The sequence below is a fragment of the Ochotona princeps genome, chromosome 3 (assembly GCF_030435755.1).
Source record: "Ochotona princeps isolate mOchPri1 chromosome 3, mOchPri1.hap1, whole genome shotgun sequence".
NCBI classification, from domain to species: domain Eukaryota; kingdom Metazoa; phylum Chordata; class Mammalia; order Lagomorpha; family Ochotonidae; genus Ochotona; species Ochotona princeps.
The window spans coordinates 26,938,937-26,954,916 of record NC_080834.1 but is presented as its reverse complement, the minus strand read 5'-3'; the positions used below and the strand labels follow the sequence as shown (position 1 = coordinate 26,954,916).

General features: G+C 59.1%; 1 protein-coding gene across 2 annotated transcripts; it reads right to left on the bottom strand.

Moving 5' to 3' along the window:
* Positions 1–1,544: 1,544 nt before the first annotated feature.
* RSPH1 (radial spoke head component 1) lies at positions 1,545–15,612 on the bottom strand. 2 transcript variants are annotated; one of them, XM_058661589.1, is made up of 9 exons: positions 15,534–15,612; positions 13,722–13,835; positions 13,529–13,634; positions 9,991–10,096; positions 9,243–9,378; positions 7,597–7,668; positions 3,778–3,937; positions 3,037–3,171; positions 1,545–1,621 (listed from the first exon to the last, which is right to left on the bottom strand). In XM_058661589.1, exons 1-9 carry the CDS (start codon positions 15,585–15,587, stop codon positions 1,572–1,574), a joined length of 933 nt encoding a protein of 310 aa, XP_058517572.1. In that variant the 5' UTR covers positions 15,588–15,612; the 3' UTR covers positions 1,545–1,571. The 2 variants fall into 2 exon arrangements, with proteins under 2 accessions (XP_058517572.1, XP_058517573.1); XM_058661590.1 differs by having other exon boundaries at positions 9,991–10,081.
* Positions 15,613–15,980: the final 368 nt, after the last annotated feature.

Genomic DNA, 15,980 nt, shown 5'->3' with positions numbered 1-15,980 from the left:
ATGGCGTGGGGTGGGGTCAGGGGTCAGTCCCCACAGGTGCACACCCCAGCCTGCAGGGCACAGAGGACGTGGACAGCAGCTCGTTGTTCCGCGTGGTCCAGGACCCCCTTGGCATCGGAGAGGAAGGACCCAGGAGGGGAGCAGCTGCCAGCGCCCAGGACTCCCCAGGTTGCCGTGGCCAGTGTCTGTGGGCAGAATCCTGTGATCTCGGATGTCAACCGCAGCTCAGGTGGCCCCCAGCCTCCGTGTCTGTCCCCAGCCCTTCTCCCTGTCCCCCACCCTCCAAGGAGCCCACCCCTCTCTTTCCAGTTCTCCGTAAAAACACAACCACAGCACCAAGGCAGGCTGGCGGGGGCGGGGGGTCCAGCAGGAGTTAGGGTCCCAGCCTCCCTGCCCTGGGGCTTGGTGGGGGGTGGATGGGTGGGAAGCAGAAGGCGTCCCCCAGACCTCCACTCGGACACAAATGGACCTGCAACAGTTGAGGGATCCCAGGCCAGGCTCACCAAGGGGACATCGAGGCCAAGTGACTCAGCAGACCCCGCAAGCCCACGGTGATGGCCAAGAGGGAAGGGGCCAGGTTCCGAGCCTAGGACCCAGCAGCCAAGGCACGGTTTGGGTCGCCTGCCTCCCGAGCTCACCACTGCCTCTGGCTCTCTGCTAATAGGCACCCTGGAAGGCGGCACTGACGGCCCAAAGCCTTGGGACCCTGCACCCACACGGGAGACCCAGAGGAGGCTCCTGGTTTCTGGCTTCTGAGCTCAGCTCTGGTTGTTGTGGCCACGTGGGGAGTGAACCAGCAGACAGATCCCTCCCTCTCTCTGCCTTCCAAGTAGATGAAATAAGCAAACATGGAAAGAAGGCCGGGAGGAAGGGAGATAGGGAGGGACGGGGAGAGGACACGAAGCAGCAAGTCCAGCAGAGGAGGCCTGGAGACGCGCTAGCGGCCTCGGGCAGACGATGGGTGTGGGGGTCGGCGGGCGTCTCCAGGAGCCCCAGCCCCAGCCCACCCTCACACCACTCGCTCCCAGCCTGACCACGCGTCCCGTCTGTGCAGGTGACACAGCTGCCCCAGGTGACGCTCTCACCCCCACACTCTAGTGTGGGTGGAGCACACACTAGCAGACCAGGTGGTAGTTGGACTTGGTGGCTTAGGTTGGGTGACCCCTAGGTGCCCCATCCTGGCCTGTGGCGACTGCTGCGTGTCCCTCTGTGGCCACTGGCTGTCCCACCACCCGCCATGCTAAATACTCCAATGAGTAACATGTGTGGTGGGATTTTAGTAAGAATTCGTCCTGTGAAGCCCACACCGTCACATGGCGGGAGGGTGAGATTGGCGGTGTGGAACCTCTGGGTGGCGGTATGGGGGTGTGGGTGGAGGAGTCCCCAGCTGATGTCCGGCCAGGACGGGGATATATGGGGGGCAGCCTGCCCCTCCCTCTTTATCCCTGGAGAGTATGCACAGCTCACGGAACAAAACGCAAGGGAGGGGTTTATTTGCAACTACAAACTGGCTGCAGGGAGCAGCCACAGGCGCAGAAGGACCCCCTGCTGGCCCCCAGGCTGCCCGTGCCTCAGTCCTGCAGGTCCTGCCGGCCTTCTTCCTCTTCCAGACTGGCATTTCCTGGGGAGATGGGGCGACAGGGAGTGAGCCCCACGGCAGGTGGCTCTAGCCTGAAATTCCCGTGCCGAGTGGGCAAAGCGCCTGCCGGCTGATAGGGCAACCGCCGGGCTGGCTAGATTCTCTTTCCCCCAGGCGTCCCCAGGCGGTCTCCAGGAGCTGGCAGTGAATCAGCGAGAGGCCCAAGCAAACGCGGAGTCATCGCAGGAATTCTGGGTGCCCCTTCATGCCATCCCGTGGCCCTAATACTACCTTGCATTTCTTTCATCACACGTCAAGTCTGTAACGTGCTGTTAAAGCAGAACTTAGTAGAGTGGTTGGGCTTGAGGGCTCAGTGGGCTCATCACAGAGTGCCCACTCTGTCTGGGCACAGTGTGCCCCCATCACAGAGCCTGGACTCAAGGTCCACTTCCACCTGAAGTACAGTCAGGACCCCAGGGAGCCAGCAGGTGACAGTCCCTATCACCCGCGCGGGAGACGCCGATGGGCTTCGTGGCTCTGTACTTTGGCCTTAGCGGGGGGCCCTGGATAGCAATGGCAGTCACGGTGAGTGACATGTGTAACTTCTGGCTAATCTTCTGCCAGCTCCAGATGCCCCCCAGCTCTGCCAAGCCTCTGCCAGTCCCAGATGCCCCCCAGCTCTGCCAAGCCTCTGCCAGCCCCAGATGCCCCCACAGCTCTGCCAAGCCTCTGCCAGCCCCAGATGCCCCCCAGCTCTGCCAAGCCTCTGCCATGCAGAAGAGGGCGCTGGTGCCCGGCCACAGACACATCCTGTGCGGGGTCCCCTTCTCGGGCTCCCACACTCCTGGGGCCCTCAACCCTCTCACATCCCTTGAAGTCCCCCGCCTCCCCGCCCCATCCCACCATCTCAGGATCACTTCCTGGTCCTGCCCCAGGGAACACCTCACCTGGCAGGTCCCTGTCCACCCCTCCCCTGCAGTGACATCACAGACTCCCTGGGTGGGCTCTGGAGAGAGCCTTGTTGTCTAGTGCACAGCCTGGGGTCACATCCAGGGCAGTGCTCCCAACCAGATGAGTGAGAAACTGGGCCGAGAGGAGCCACACAGAGTCCAGGACCGCGACTCCCACCCCCAATGGCCTGGCAGACGGAGCTTCTCGACTCATAGCTGGCACCCCGCATCCCATGAGCCCTTAGCTGGCTGTGCCCCCTATGATCAGACAGAGGGGAAGAATTCTGGAGATGACATGAAGCCATGCCCTCTCTCTAAGGTGCCGGCACTCCAGCTGGAGTGGACATGCCTGAGCGGACAGCTACCATGGCAGCCACAGGCTGGCCTCCCCGCCCCAGGGCTGATGTCAACACCCATTGGGGTCTCCTCCCGGCTGGGGCTGCTGATGCAACTGGGACAGAGCCCCCGCCTCCCTCTGGTCTGGCTCTGGGGGGAACCCATCCTCACCCTGGTCCATGTCATAACCATAGTCGCGGGCGTCGTCCCGGAACACGTCCGCGTCCTCGTCCCCGGGCCTCACCTCCATCTCGCCCTCCAAGCCGTCCGGCAGGCCCTGGCTCTCCTCCGTGTCCTCCCCCGTACCTGGTCAACAGACAGGGGACATCAGGCCTGAGGGCAGGGGCAGCAGCCAGCATCTCTCTGCCCACTGCCTCCTGGGTACATACAGGGCCTTGTTCCTCCATGTGAGGACAGCTCCCCCTTGCCTGCTCCACCTGCTGTGGCCCAGACTAGCCCCCAGAGTAGCCAGGCCCCCCAGCAAGGAGAAGGGCACAGATGGGCATGGTGGCTCTGACAACCCTGACTCCTGAGGGTTCTGGTAAGAATCCTGGAAAACAGGTTGACCCGGCAGGTGCCTCTTGGTCTCTCAAGGGAGGAGCCCTCTGGAGGAGCCCAGAGCCAGTGTGGACAATACTCCAGCCACAGGAAGTGCAGAGCCAGCCCCAGGGCGGTTGTTGGAGTTGGCTCACAGCACGGCATGACCTCACCCTGCGGGGCCGCCTTCCGCTGCCCTGGGGGGCCAGCATCGTCCAGCGTGAGGGACGTGGAGAAGGGCGGCCTGGTCCTTCGTGTCACCCTGGCTGCTGGAGCCAACCTCTGCCTGCTCCAAGTGCGGTGCCACCCAGGGGCCTCAGGGCCATGAGTGGAGGAGGGAGAGGGTGTGCCCCCGCCCTGGGAGCCGCCCCATACCCTCCACTCGGGGGGTTTCCTCCTGCCCAGGCCCCTCGGGCGGGGTCTGCTCCTTGGGGAGTGTCGGTGTCCACAGGGCCAGCTCCGTGATCTTGGTGGCCTTCCACTTGGGCATGACAGCTGCCAATGCCTCCTCCTCTTCCTCCTCTTCTCCTCTCTCCTGTGTCAAATGCAGAAATGTGACTTTACCAATGTCTGGTGGGTCAGAACATTGCAAGCAGAGGGGCAAAGGATGGGTGCTGCCTGGCATTCCAGCCTCTCCCTGGGGCTGCTCGGGAATGATGTGACCAGCACCCCTGAGGGGTGGGGATCAGCTCTGGCTGGGGCTGGGGTCAGAATGTCCCAGCTGTCATGGCAGGTGAGGAGTAAGCTGGGTTAAATGACCTTTAAATTACCAAGCACTGTTTCCAAGCTCCAAGTCTATTTAGTTTAAAAACAACAATAACTTTGGTTCTAGAAAGTTCTAGGGAGTTCTAGATGCTGAGGTGCATCCACAGAGACATGTCCCCCAACCCTCAGCGAAGAGGGCTCCAGAGCGATGGGAAGCAAAGTCAGTAAGAGCAGAGTAAGATAAGAACATGCGGCTCACTGGGTGACATCCAAATAAAGCAGCAGGGAGCAGCCCACACATGCCACTGTCCACGCAGGGGCCCCCAATGAGAGCTCAGCCACTGCCCCCTACTGCCATGTGCCAGCAGGTCCTGTGCCAGTACCGGGCATGGCCCCAGCTTCCACCGGCATGCACGGCCACAGGCGGTCTAGCCGCTCCTCCCAAGGGCTGTGGGACCTGCCCCAGATCCGCTGTAGTTTCTGCCTGCTCCTGTTTGCCTCCGTCCCAGCACAGCAGCCAGGGCCCAGCAAGAGACGGGGGTTTGGACCCAGAGGCAGAACAGGGCAGGACCACTGCAGGAGACACAAGAAGCCCAGCTGCAGTCCCGGCTCCTCCACGCCTCCAAACCAGCTCCCTGCCAAGGCGCCTGGGAGTCAACGGGGGCGGGGGGGGGGCGGCTAGTACTCAGGCCACTGCCCGAGGGTGGGGGCCCGGACAGAGCTCCCGGCTCGTGGCTTCAGCTGGGTCCAACTTGAGCTGTTGGGAACTTTGGGGAAGTGAACCAGCTGAGGGAAGATCTCTCTCTCTCTCTCTCTCTCTCTCTCTCTCTCTCTCCCTCTTTCTCTCTCTTCTCTTGCATTTCAAATTAATAAGCTTTAAAGAAGAATTCAAAGAGACTCAAACGGATACACACACGTTCACCACAACATTACTCTTAGTAGCTGACAAGCAGACGCCACCCCAGTGCCCTGTGAAAGACGAATGGACAATAAAAAGATGGCCCGTGCGGACAGTGGAGGATTTGTCAGCCGTGTGATGGGAGCTTTCGAGACCTGCCACAACACGGACGGGCGCTGAAGGCATCCCCACGGTCACCTCAAAAGTGCACAGGTGCACACATGTCCACACAGGTGCCCACATGTCCACACAGGTACACACATGTCCACACAGGTGCCCACATGTCCACACAGGTACACACATGTCCACAGGTACACACATGTCCACACAGGTACACACATGTCCACACAGGTGCCCACAGGCACACGCATGGTGAGCCTGGCCCACACGGCTGGGGACTGTCACACCCCTCTGTGCTTCTGCTAGGGACTGGTAGCTTACAGAAAGGCCTGAAACCCAGTGGTCGGGGCTTCACCAAGAAACCAGAGCTGGCGCAGTCAACAACGTCGTTTGGTTTTCTGGTTCGCTGGCAGCCCAGCCATGGCAGCGCACAGGCCAGGTGCGGCAGGCGGGCAGGCCCAGAGCGGGGGGCCACCAAGGGCACGGAAGCCTGACATTAACCCTGCAGTCCACAGGCGACCAGGGGCGACCAGGGGCGACCAGGGGCGACCTCGAGCTATCTGGGGAAACAACTGACTGTGGCCAGACAGATGGGCAGGAAGTGAGAGGCCACAGGGAGGGGCCCGGACCAAGGGGTGGGGTCCCCAGGCCCCAGGCCCAGCAGTTCAGGAGGGTGATGGCCCTGGGAGCAGCGTCAGAGGGTCCTTCAGGCTTACAGTCTGAGCTGCTTGGTCCCCATCACCTGTGGAGCGTGGCTCCTCCTCCTTCTCAGCTTGGCGCAGTCCCAGTTGCTCTAGCTTTGACTGCCTTCTGGTGACTTTTCCAACAAGTCTTTCCCAATTCCTGTACCTTGGAGAGTGCTTTCTACATTTTTCTGTAATAGTTTGGTGGTTTCTGGGTGCAGATTTAGGTCCTTGATCCATTTAGAGCTGATTTTTGTACAATGTGACAGGTGTGGGTCTTGCTTCTTAGCTCTGCTGGTTGCTATCCAGTTGTCCCAACAGCGATTGTTGAGGAGACCAGCCTTTTTGCCTGGATTGTTTTCAGTTTTCTTGTCAAAGATCAGTTGACTGTGTATGCGTGGGCTCCCTTCTGGGGTTTCTATTCTGTTCTGTTGATCTCTGGTTCTGCACCAGCACCACACTGATTTCAGGACCACTGCTCTGGAGTATGTCTTGAGCTCTGGAATTGTGATTCCTCCAGCTTGATTTTTTTTAAGATTTGTTTATTTTTATTGCAAAGTCAGATATACAGAGAGGAAGAGAAACAGAGAGGAAGATCTTCTGTCTGATGATTCGCTCCCCAAGTAACCACAATGGCTGGTGCTGCACTGATCCAAAGCCAGGAGCCAGGGACTTCCTCCAGGTCTCCCATGCGGGTGCAGGGTCCCAAGGCTTTGGGCCATCCTCAACTGCTTTCCCAGGCCACAAGCAGGGAGCTGGATGGGAAGTGGGGCTCCAGGATTAGAACCGGCGCCCATATGGGATCCTGGCATGTTCAAGGTGAGGACTTTAGCCACTGGGCCACTGCACTGGCCCCCTCCAGCTTAATTTTAATTCTTCAGGATTTCTTTGGCTATTCATGGTCTCCTGTGTTTCCAGATGAAGTTTTGTATCGTCTTTTCTGTTTCTGAGAAGAACGTTGTTAGGATTTTGATTCCAATTGCGTTGAATCTGTGTTTTACTTTTGCTAACACGGACATTTTGATCCTGCCCATCCAGGAACATGGTCAATTTCTCCATCTTTTAATGTCTTCTTCTACTTCTTTTTCCAGTGTTTTGTAATTTTCATCATAGAGGTCTTCCATGTCTTTGGTTAGCTTTACCAAGGTATTTAAGATTCTCCTCCACTATTCTAAAAGGGACTGTACTTAAGAGTTTTTTCCCAGCCATGGAGTTATTTGTGCGTTCTAGGGTCAATCCCAAAAGGATAAATACCATATGTTCTCTCTGATACAAGACAACTTCATGCAAAATATACGATCAGCACATATCTGGATTATCGTGTGTGTGCATATATTCACCTAGAGACGAGCACACTGTGAGGATACAGTGCAGCGTGCTCTCTACTCGCAAGTCCAAGGGGGACTCCCAGGGAAGCTATTAAATCTATCTATCTTGACAACAAGATGCTGGGCTCTCTGCCAGTTGTCTGTACCTACAATGTCAGGATACACTTCAGGAGCAGAAGGCTGGACTTGTGACCATTGCTGAAGGACTGGGTTACTGTAATAATATGGTGTAATCAGTAGAGGCCCCTGCACCCCGTGGGAGACCCCAAGGGAGTCCTGGCTCCTCTCTTGGGCTCTGGAACTCACCAAGAAACCAGAGAAAGAACCAGCAGATGGAAGATTCTCTCTCTGCCTCTCCTCCTCTCTCTGTAACTCTGCCTTTCAAACCAATAAAACATTAAAAAGTCTTCAAAAGAAATATAACTTTAAAGAAAATGAGCTCAAGTGCTAGGCCACTTACCACGTCAGTTAAACGGTACTCCCCGTGCTGCTCACAGCCGATATCAAACACGAACTTCCCGGGGCCCACGGGCTAGGAGCAGAGAGAAACCCCAGCCTCACTCACGCCTGTCGCGGATGGCACCAGGAAACAGTGCAGCCCACCCCAGAGGGTCACCTCCCCGGGGCAGACAGGGCACCAGTGTGCGGGCGGACAGACACCCCTATCAACTGATGCCCCACGGACTCACAAAGAACACATCCCCTGGCTTTACAAAAGTGGTGTGTTCATTGTACGCACTTCGCTGAGCCAGCGTCCCCAGCAAACCAGCAGCAGTCAGCTGCTGCTGGCTTTTGGGGCACTCCTCCTGGGACTGCTTCTGGGAATGGGGTGCTCTCTGACCCATTCACCCACACGCTAACCCCTGCTCAACCTGCCACTTCCCACGTTCACCCGTGTCCCCTACGGCGGCCACCGGCCCGGGCCTCGACCCACCCTGTGGTCTCTGCCGCTGGCAGCCTTTGGTGACCACTGCCGTCCTTGACAGTGAATGCTACAGGTAGCCCCTGTCCTGCAGGTTCCTTCGGGAGATCTCCACGCCTACCTTGGTGACATTCTCAGAAGCATGTGTGGTCAACAGGATGCGTGAGCACGTGGCCTCACGCCCCGGTTTTCTCAGGGGGCCAGCCTCTTGTGTCTACACGGCTTACACACGAGATGCGATCCCCCCACTCATTTCCCCAAAACCTGACCATCTAAGTCACAGTGCCTGTTTGGGGGTTTGGCCTAGCACCCTCAGTCCCAACTTCCTGCCAGCACAGACCCTGCAAGGCGACAGTGAGGCCCTGTCGCTGACCATGGAAAGCTGGTCGCGTCGTGGCCCCTGGTTCTGGCCCTGGCCCTCACTCCAGCCATTGCAGGCCGTGGGGAGTGAACCGGGGCATGGGAGCGTCTGCCACTCCGCCTTTCCAATTTAAACAATTATATAGAAATTGCAGTTGTTGATAAAGGCATTTATATAATAGTCTAACTGCAACTGTAATTCATCTCTTTTTTTAAAAATGATTCATTTATTTTTTTAATCAGAAAGTCAGATTTATAGAGAGAAGGGAGAGACAGACATAAAGCTCTTCCGTCTGATGGTTCACTCCCCAAGTGGCCACAACGGCCAGAGCTGATCCAATCCGCAGCCAGGAGCCAGAAGCTTTTTCAGGTCTCCCACACGGGTGCAGGATCCCAAGGCTTTGGGCCGTCCTCGACTGCCTTCCCAAATGGTTATCAGGCAGCAGCGTTTCCTGAACCCTCCCACCGCTGCTCCAGTGGGAGGCTCCGAGTACTTTGGGGCTTCTCTGTATTAGAGGGTCCTGCCCACAAAGGGGGCCTCCAAACGTTAAATGGGCAAAGGTAGGTACCGAGAACCAGCCTGGACATCCTGGACACCCTGGCACCATCAGAGGGTGCTGTGGGCCAGGTCACAGCCCAGCAAGGGGCATGGGGGGGAGTTAGAGTGTCAGAGGGACCCCCAGAAGTACAGCTGCATGTCCCTGCATCCCCCCGCCAGGTGTGGGCAGTGAGTTCCACGTGCCCCGTTCTCACAGGCTAGCACAGCTTAGTGGACGCAGGTCCCCGCCCACTGCATTGGCAAATGCGGCTTCCCAGCGACTTACATTTTTGTTCAGGAACTTGCCCTGGTACCTGTGGTTCAGGTGGATGAGCTCGGCCGCGCCCTCCTGCTGTCCGTTCACCCAGGTACCGACGTACTTACTGCCCGTCTCCGCGTAGAAGTAGGTGCCCTGCCCGTGCCTGGCCATGACAGAGGGGGACATAGATGCAGTCTGTGTCGGCATCGGGGTGAGCCTTGCATGTGGAGAGCCACAACAGCGGGGCATGAGGGTGGCCTGGGGCCGGGGGAGGCAGGCTCACAAGCCAAGAAGAGCAGGGGGCACCTCCTTTAGGACTGCGTGCATGGGGGAGAGGCAAATGACAGGTGATACCTGTCTCCCCGGGCAGAGGCCCTGTGAGCTGAGGGCTGTGTGTCCCACAGGGAATGGGCGACTCCTGTCTCCCTGGGCAGAGGCCCTGTGAGCTGAGGGCTGTGTGTCCCACAGGGAATGGGCTACTCCTGTCTCCCTGGGCAGAGGCCCTGTGAGCTGAGGGCTGTGTGTCCTCTGGGGCTCCCCGCTGATGGCCCCACATGGTCTGGCCCCACGTGGTTTGGCCCCACGGAGCAGGGAGGCAGCAGCTACTGCAGGTGCAGCTCCTCGCTCAGGCTTCCTGTGGCAGCCCCCCTGCAGCCCCCCTGCAGCCCTCCTGCAGCCCCGGCCATTCCAGTGAGGGCGCCTGGTGACCACTGGCTCCTAGCAGACAGGACACCCCTGGACACTCCTTGCGGGATGGGAACAGGCTGCGGCTCACCTCTGGTGGTTGAACCATTCCCCCGTGTAGGTGTCATTGTTGACATAATAGTACACGCCGTGGCCATGCCTCTGGTCATCAGCCCACTCCCCTGCAAGGGAACGACCTGGGTGAGAGGGAAGCCACGTAGTTGGACTCCTCAGAGTGAGGGGAGCCGGACCCTGTGCTCCCGAGACACTGCACCAGGCTGAGCGCTCCCCGGCCCACCGCCTCTCCTCCCGGTGCCCTGACCTGGCCAAGCTACCTGGCAAGCTGGCAGAGGGAGGGCTCAGCCAGACATCACAGGACAGCAACAGGGGTCAACACTATGGCAAAGTAGATCAATCCTCCACCTGCAGCATAGCACCCCATATGGGACTGGGTTTGAATCCTAGCTGCTCTGTTCCCCATCCAGCTCTTTGCTAATGGCCTGGGAAAGCAGTGGAAGATGGCCCAAGCTCTCGGCCCCCTGTACCCACGTGGGAGACCCAGAAGAAGCTCCTGGCTCCTGGCTTCAGACCAGCCCGTTTTTGTCTGTTGTGGTCATTTGGAGAGTGAACCAGTGGATGGAGGAGCTTTCTCCCTGTCTCTCTCTATAAATCTGTCTTTCAAGTAAAATATACATCTTTCTGAAACAATAAGAGTTCATAGCCTGCTCAGAAAACATTAGTTATTCAAGTGATACATGTTTGCATGAATAAGTGCCCCAAGTCTCTACATAAGGACATTCCGCTGCCCTGCCTCGGCCACTGGAGCGCTGTCCAGGAGCCCCTGCCCCCTGCTGCCCTGCCTCGGCCACTGGAGCGCTGTCCAGGAGCCCCTGCCCCCTGCTGCCCTGCCTCGGCCACTGGAGCGCTGTCCAGGAGTCCCTGCCCCCTGCTGCCCTGCCTCGGCCACTGGAGCGCTGTCCAGGAGCCCCTGCCCCCTGCTGCCCTGCCTCGGCCACTGGAGCGCTGTCCAGGAGCCCCTGCCCCCTGCTGCCCTGCCTCGGCCACTGGAGCGCTGTCCAGGAGCCCCTGCCCCCTGCTGCCCTGCCTCGGCCACTGGAGCGCTGTCCAGGAGCCCCTGCCCCCTGCTGCCCTGCCTTGGCCACTGGAACGCTGTCCAGGAGCCCCTGCCCTGGACACTGGGTGAGCTGGATGATCAGCTGGGCCAGGAGCCCCATAGCCTCCACAGAGCTTGGGGGTGGGAGGCAGCAGAGACAACCACACTGCTACCCAAAGCAAGCAGGCTCCCCAGAGCTCCCCAAGGAGGAGGGTAAGGGGGAGACGGCCCAGGGGACAGACACAGTACGAGCCAGAGCTGGGGAGCACCCCCAAACAAGAGGGATCAGCCGGAACAGCCCGGAACACATAGTCCTGAAGGGACTATGATGAGGAGCAGGAGGAGCCTGTGCCGCCAGCGTCTGCCCACTTCCGGGCGGAGGGGCACAGCATTCCCAGAACCGGAGCAGAGCCCCAGAGCAGAGCAGGCACATCCCTCACCCTCCTCCACCAGCACCCTGCAGGGGTCAAATGTTCCTGCTGCTGCAGCAAGGCCAGCCCCGGGTCACTCTCCCTTTCCCCTACGGTCTCACTTTGTACCCGTCCATTCCAGTCGCTTCTGGCAGGTAACCAGCACCTAAGACACTATCCTCAATTCTGTTGCCACCTCTGGCTGTCATGGGCCTCCCACCCACACCCCCAGATTCCACAGTCTGTACCTGTAGCCTCGACTCACCACCCCACAACCCGGCTGCAGCCTCCTGCCTCAGTTCCCCTCTCCCAGCAGCCCTGGGCCTCCCAGCTGCTCCCCAGGGTAAGACTTGGAGCTGCTGCCTTGGGCCACCTTGTCAGATACGGGGAAGTCTCCCAGTGGGGGCGGGATGGGGCTCAAGGCCCTGGGTTTGGACACGCTGGCCCCAGGGGGTGGCAGTCAGTCTAGAGGCACCACTGTGAGCAATTCAGCCAGCCACCACCTGAGAACATGACGGACTCAAGAACTTGAGACAGACGCGGCGGCCTCTGAGGTCAGTGGCCACTCCTGTCCTTCCTTGGGATATGGTGGGAGGAGGCATGTACACCAACTCAAACAGCATAAAACCAGCCATCACAGGTGACCATGTGTCCATGCGTCCGGCCACCGCTACTGGTACACCAAGCTCCCCCAGATCCTTGCAGTTCCCCAAGACGTGGCAGTTACCACTAAGGAGCCACCTGGGATGACACGGGGTGCCTGCTGATGACATGGGGGGGGATCGGGCTAGGAGGGGGAGGAGGGTGGCTATGTTCACACAGGGGCTCTCCAGCCTAGTGGGCAGCCAACACGATGGCTGCAGCCACTTTCCAGGGGAGGGGAAGGGAGATGCATCCCAACTCCAGGGGCACAGAAGCTCCTGTACCTGCAACTCCATCATGCCTGAGCCTGTATCCCTCCGCACCTGGCGGCCGATTCACATCCCTAGCCATTCCAGTGCCCGGAAACTGGTAGGTTCAAGTATGATCCCCGGGTTCTGGGAGCTGTCATCGGACATCAGCAAACCAGAAGAGAGGCAGCAGGTGAAGCGCACTGGACAGGTGTGGGGGTCACCTGGGGACCCCAATACTTGAGTTTGGGATCAGGATTGGGAGACATGTGTGGGTCTGATACTTGGTTTGGGTGGTCAGTGCTAGGATGAAACAGAGTCAGTATAAGCACAGAGAGCCAGAGGACTGCTTGGCGATAAAAACAAAAACCTCACAACCTGTTGTCAGATCTTGAGCAGAAGAACGGTTCCCCTTTAGTTAACCTGAGCCGCACCTCCACCTGCCAATCCAGCTCGCCCCCACTTTCCCAAGAGGCACCTGTTTGTCCTTCACCAGCCAAGACATCATCATGGCCATGGGGAAACCAAGCGTCATGCGGAGGAGCACAAAGACAGACAGACAGACACACACACACACACACACACAGGACCCAGCCCCAACTGCACCCCGTCTCCTGTCCCATAAAGGGGGCTATTGCACGTGGGAGTGGATTCTGGCCCCACACCCTACCTCACGGGCAGCTCTCTGGCCTGCCCACGACAGGTGCGTTCCCCCGCAGCGTGCCACACCCCCAGGGACTGCAAACCCACTCCCTCTCCTTACAGGGACCCTGCCCTTCTTCACACACCTTCCTTCTGCTCCGTGTGGGGCAGGAACGTGACCGAAACATCAAGACACACATCCTGGGGCTGGGGACCAACAGACAGGAAGGGGAGAGGTGGCTTGGTACTCCCACTCCCGAGGTATGGGGACCCCCGCCTGCCCCACACACGCTGCTGCCCATGCTGGAACTCCTGGGGGCTGTCAACATTCCCGGGAGGAACAAAGGAGTGAGTGGCCACAGGGTATGTTTGCTGAGTGTCCAACTAAACAGGAGAACTTGAACCCTGCTATTCCACTGCAGCGCCCATGTACAAGTTCAGTGGCCGAAAAGGAGAGAGAGAGAGAGAGAGAGAGAGGGAGGGAGAGAGAGAGAGAGAGAGAGAGGGAGAGAGAGAGAGAGAGAGAGAGAGAGAGACAGCAGCATGGAAATGCGCCTGGTCAGGACGCTGTACCTTCATATCTCGAGCCGTCTGGGTATATAAACGTGCCTTGCCCATGCTTTCTGTTCTTGACGTACTCTCCGATGTAGCGGGCACCGTTTTTGAACTTGTAGACACCCTGAAACACACGGAGGGGGCCCTCGGCTGGTTTCCCGCCGCCTGCGCTCACGGAGCAGGACGCCCACCTGTCGCCACTGCCTCTCACCTGGCCATGCCTTTTACCAAACTCATAGCTGCCCTCGTAGGTGTCGCCGTTGGGCAGCCTTGCCTTGCCGTGCCCGTGCCGCTCGCCCGCCTCGTTCCGCTCGCCCTCATACTCCTGGCATGGAGACAGCCAGCTGGCGCGCCTGCAGCTCCCAGCCTGGACGAACCCTAACTGGGCACTCCGCAGCCCTGACACAGTGCAGGCTCGAGAATGGAGCTGGGACAAGTGTGTCCTCTACACAGGGGCACCTGGGGAAGTGCTAGTGGCAGCACAGTCCCACTCAGCCCCACTATCCTCCTGCTCACGCCCCACAGTGCGCAGGGAGAAGGGTGGGTGCCCCCGCCCCAGGGAGGCCAGTCCTCCCTCCACAGGCTTTCTGGCTTACTCCCCACAAGGAAATTCCCACGACAGGGGGCAGGGCGATGGACAGGTCCTGGGGTCTGGCATCCACTGACTCAATTTTTTTAAAAAAAAAGATTTATTGGGCCCGGCGGCGTGGCCTAGCGGCTAAAGTCCTCGCCTTGAAAGCCCCAGGATCCCATATGGGCGCCGGTTCTAATCCCGGCAGCTCCACTTCCCATCCAGCTCCCTGCTTGTGGCCTGGGAAAGCAGTCGAGGACGGCCCAGTGCACTGGGACACTGCACCCGCGTGGGAGACCCGGAAGAGGTTCCTGGTTCCCGGCTTCGGATCGGTGTGCATCGGCCCGTTGCGGCTCACTTGGGGAGTGAATCATCGGACGGAAGATCTTCCTCTCTGTCTCTCCTCCTCTGTGTATATCTGGCTGTAATAACATGAATAAATCTTAAAAAAAAAGATTTATTTTATTTAAATTTGAAAGTTACAGAAGAGACAAAGAGAGATTGGCCATTCACTGGTTCACTCCCCAAATGGCCAAAAGGCCAGAGCTAAGCCAAGCTGAATCCAGGAATCAGGAGCTTTTTCGGGGTCTCCCAGGTGGGTGCAGGGTCCCAAGGCTTTGGGCCGTCCTCCACTGCTCTCCCAGGCCACAGGCAGGGAGCTGGATGGGAAGTGGGGCCACCGGGACAGGAGCCTCAAGACTCAAGTAGCCTTAAGCTAAGCTGTAGTAAATACAAAACAATTAAAAAACATAACACAAGCATGTCACTTCCCTGCTCTTCATACAGAAACTCCGTGCAGCATCAGCCTGTGTGGAGGGCACCGTGTTAACCACTAGCCGGGCACACATACCTCCAGGAAGGGTTCTAACATGAGCATCTTGTAATACCATGTTGCCCAACAAAGACACACCAAGGGGTGGCGTGGCAGTGCGAAGCACTGAGCATCCCAAACGGGTGCCGGTTTGAATCCCGGCTGCTCCACTTGTCAGCCAGCTCCCTGCTTGTGGCCTGGGAAAGCAGCAGAAGACGGCCCAAAGCCCTAGGACCCTGCACCGTGTGGGAGACCTGGAAGAGGCTTCTGGCTCCCGGCCCTGGACTGATGCAGCTCTGGCTGCTGTGACCATTTGGGGAGTGACCAGAAGGTGGGAGATCTCTACGTGTAGCTCTGACTTCCAAAAAGGAAGAAGAAAAACGGAGAAGAAAGAAGGAAGGGGAGGAGAAGGAAGACACCCCCACATCCCGTCTGCCGGGTGCCACCCGGGCATGGGGACACATGGGAGGGCTCCCCACACCCCGGCCCTCAGCATTCCGGAGGCTTCCCGGAGGTAACCATCCTCCCCGCCCTCCCCTGTCACACAGCATGGGTGGGTCGGGTCCGCCAGGGAGACCGCCCTGGGCCAACACGGGGGCAGCAGGGTCCCCCACCCCGGGCCCCCACCACAGCCCGCTCACCCCAAGATCGTTCTCCCTCTCTTCCTCTAGCTCTTCCGAGCCCAAGTCCGACATGGCCTCGCCCCGGCCTCGATCCCGCTCCCAGCCTCTGCCGCCGTCGCGTCTGCCGTCGCCATGGAGACGAGGCCAGCCTGGGATGCCGGGAAATGAAGGGCGACGGGCCTTCTCGTGTGGTGACGGCAACGGACGGGGCACCCAACCAATCGCCGTCCGGAAAGAGGCGGGGAGCGTGCGAGAGGGCGTGGCCAGGAGAGAAGGAAGCAGCCACTGGTAGATGTCATGTGCTGTCGAGGCACCTCAGCCAATCGCCGGCCGGGAAGAGACGGGGGCGGGAATGAGGGCGTGGCCGGGGAGCAGGAAGGCACCCCGGTAGGCGTCGCGTGCTGTCATAGCAACGGGAAGGGCGCCTCACCACACACATCATGTACGTGATGCACTGCGTGCTTG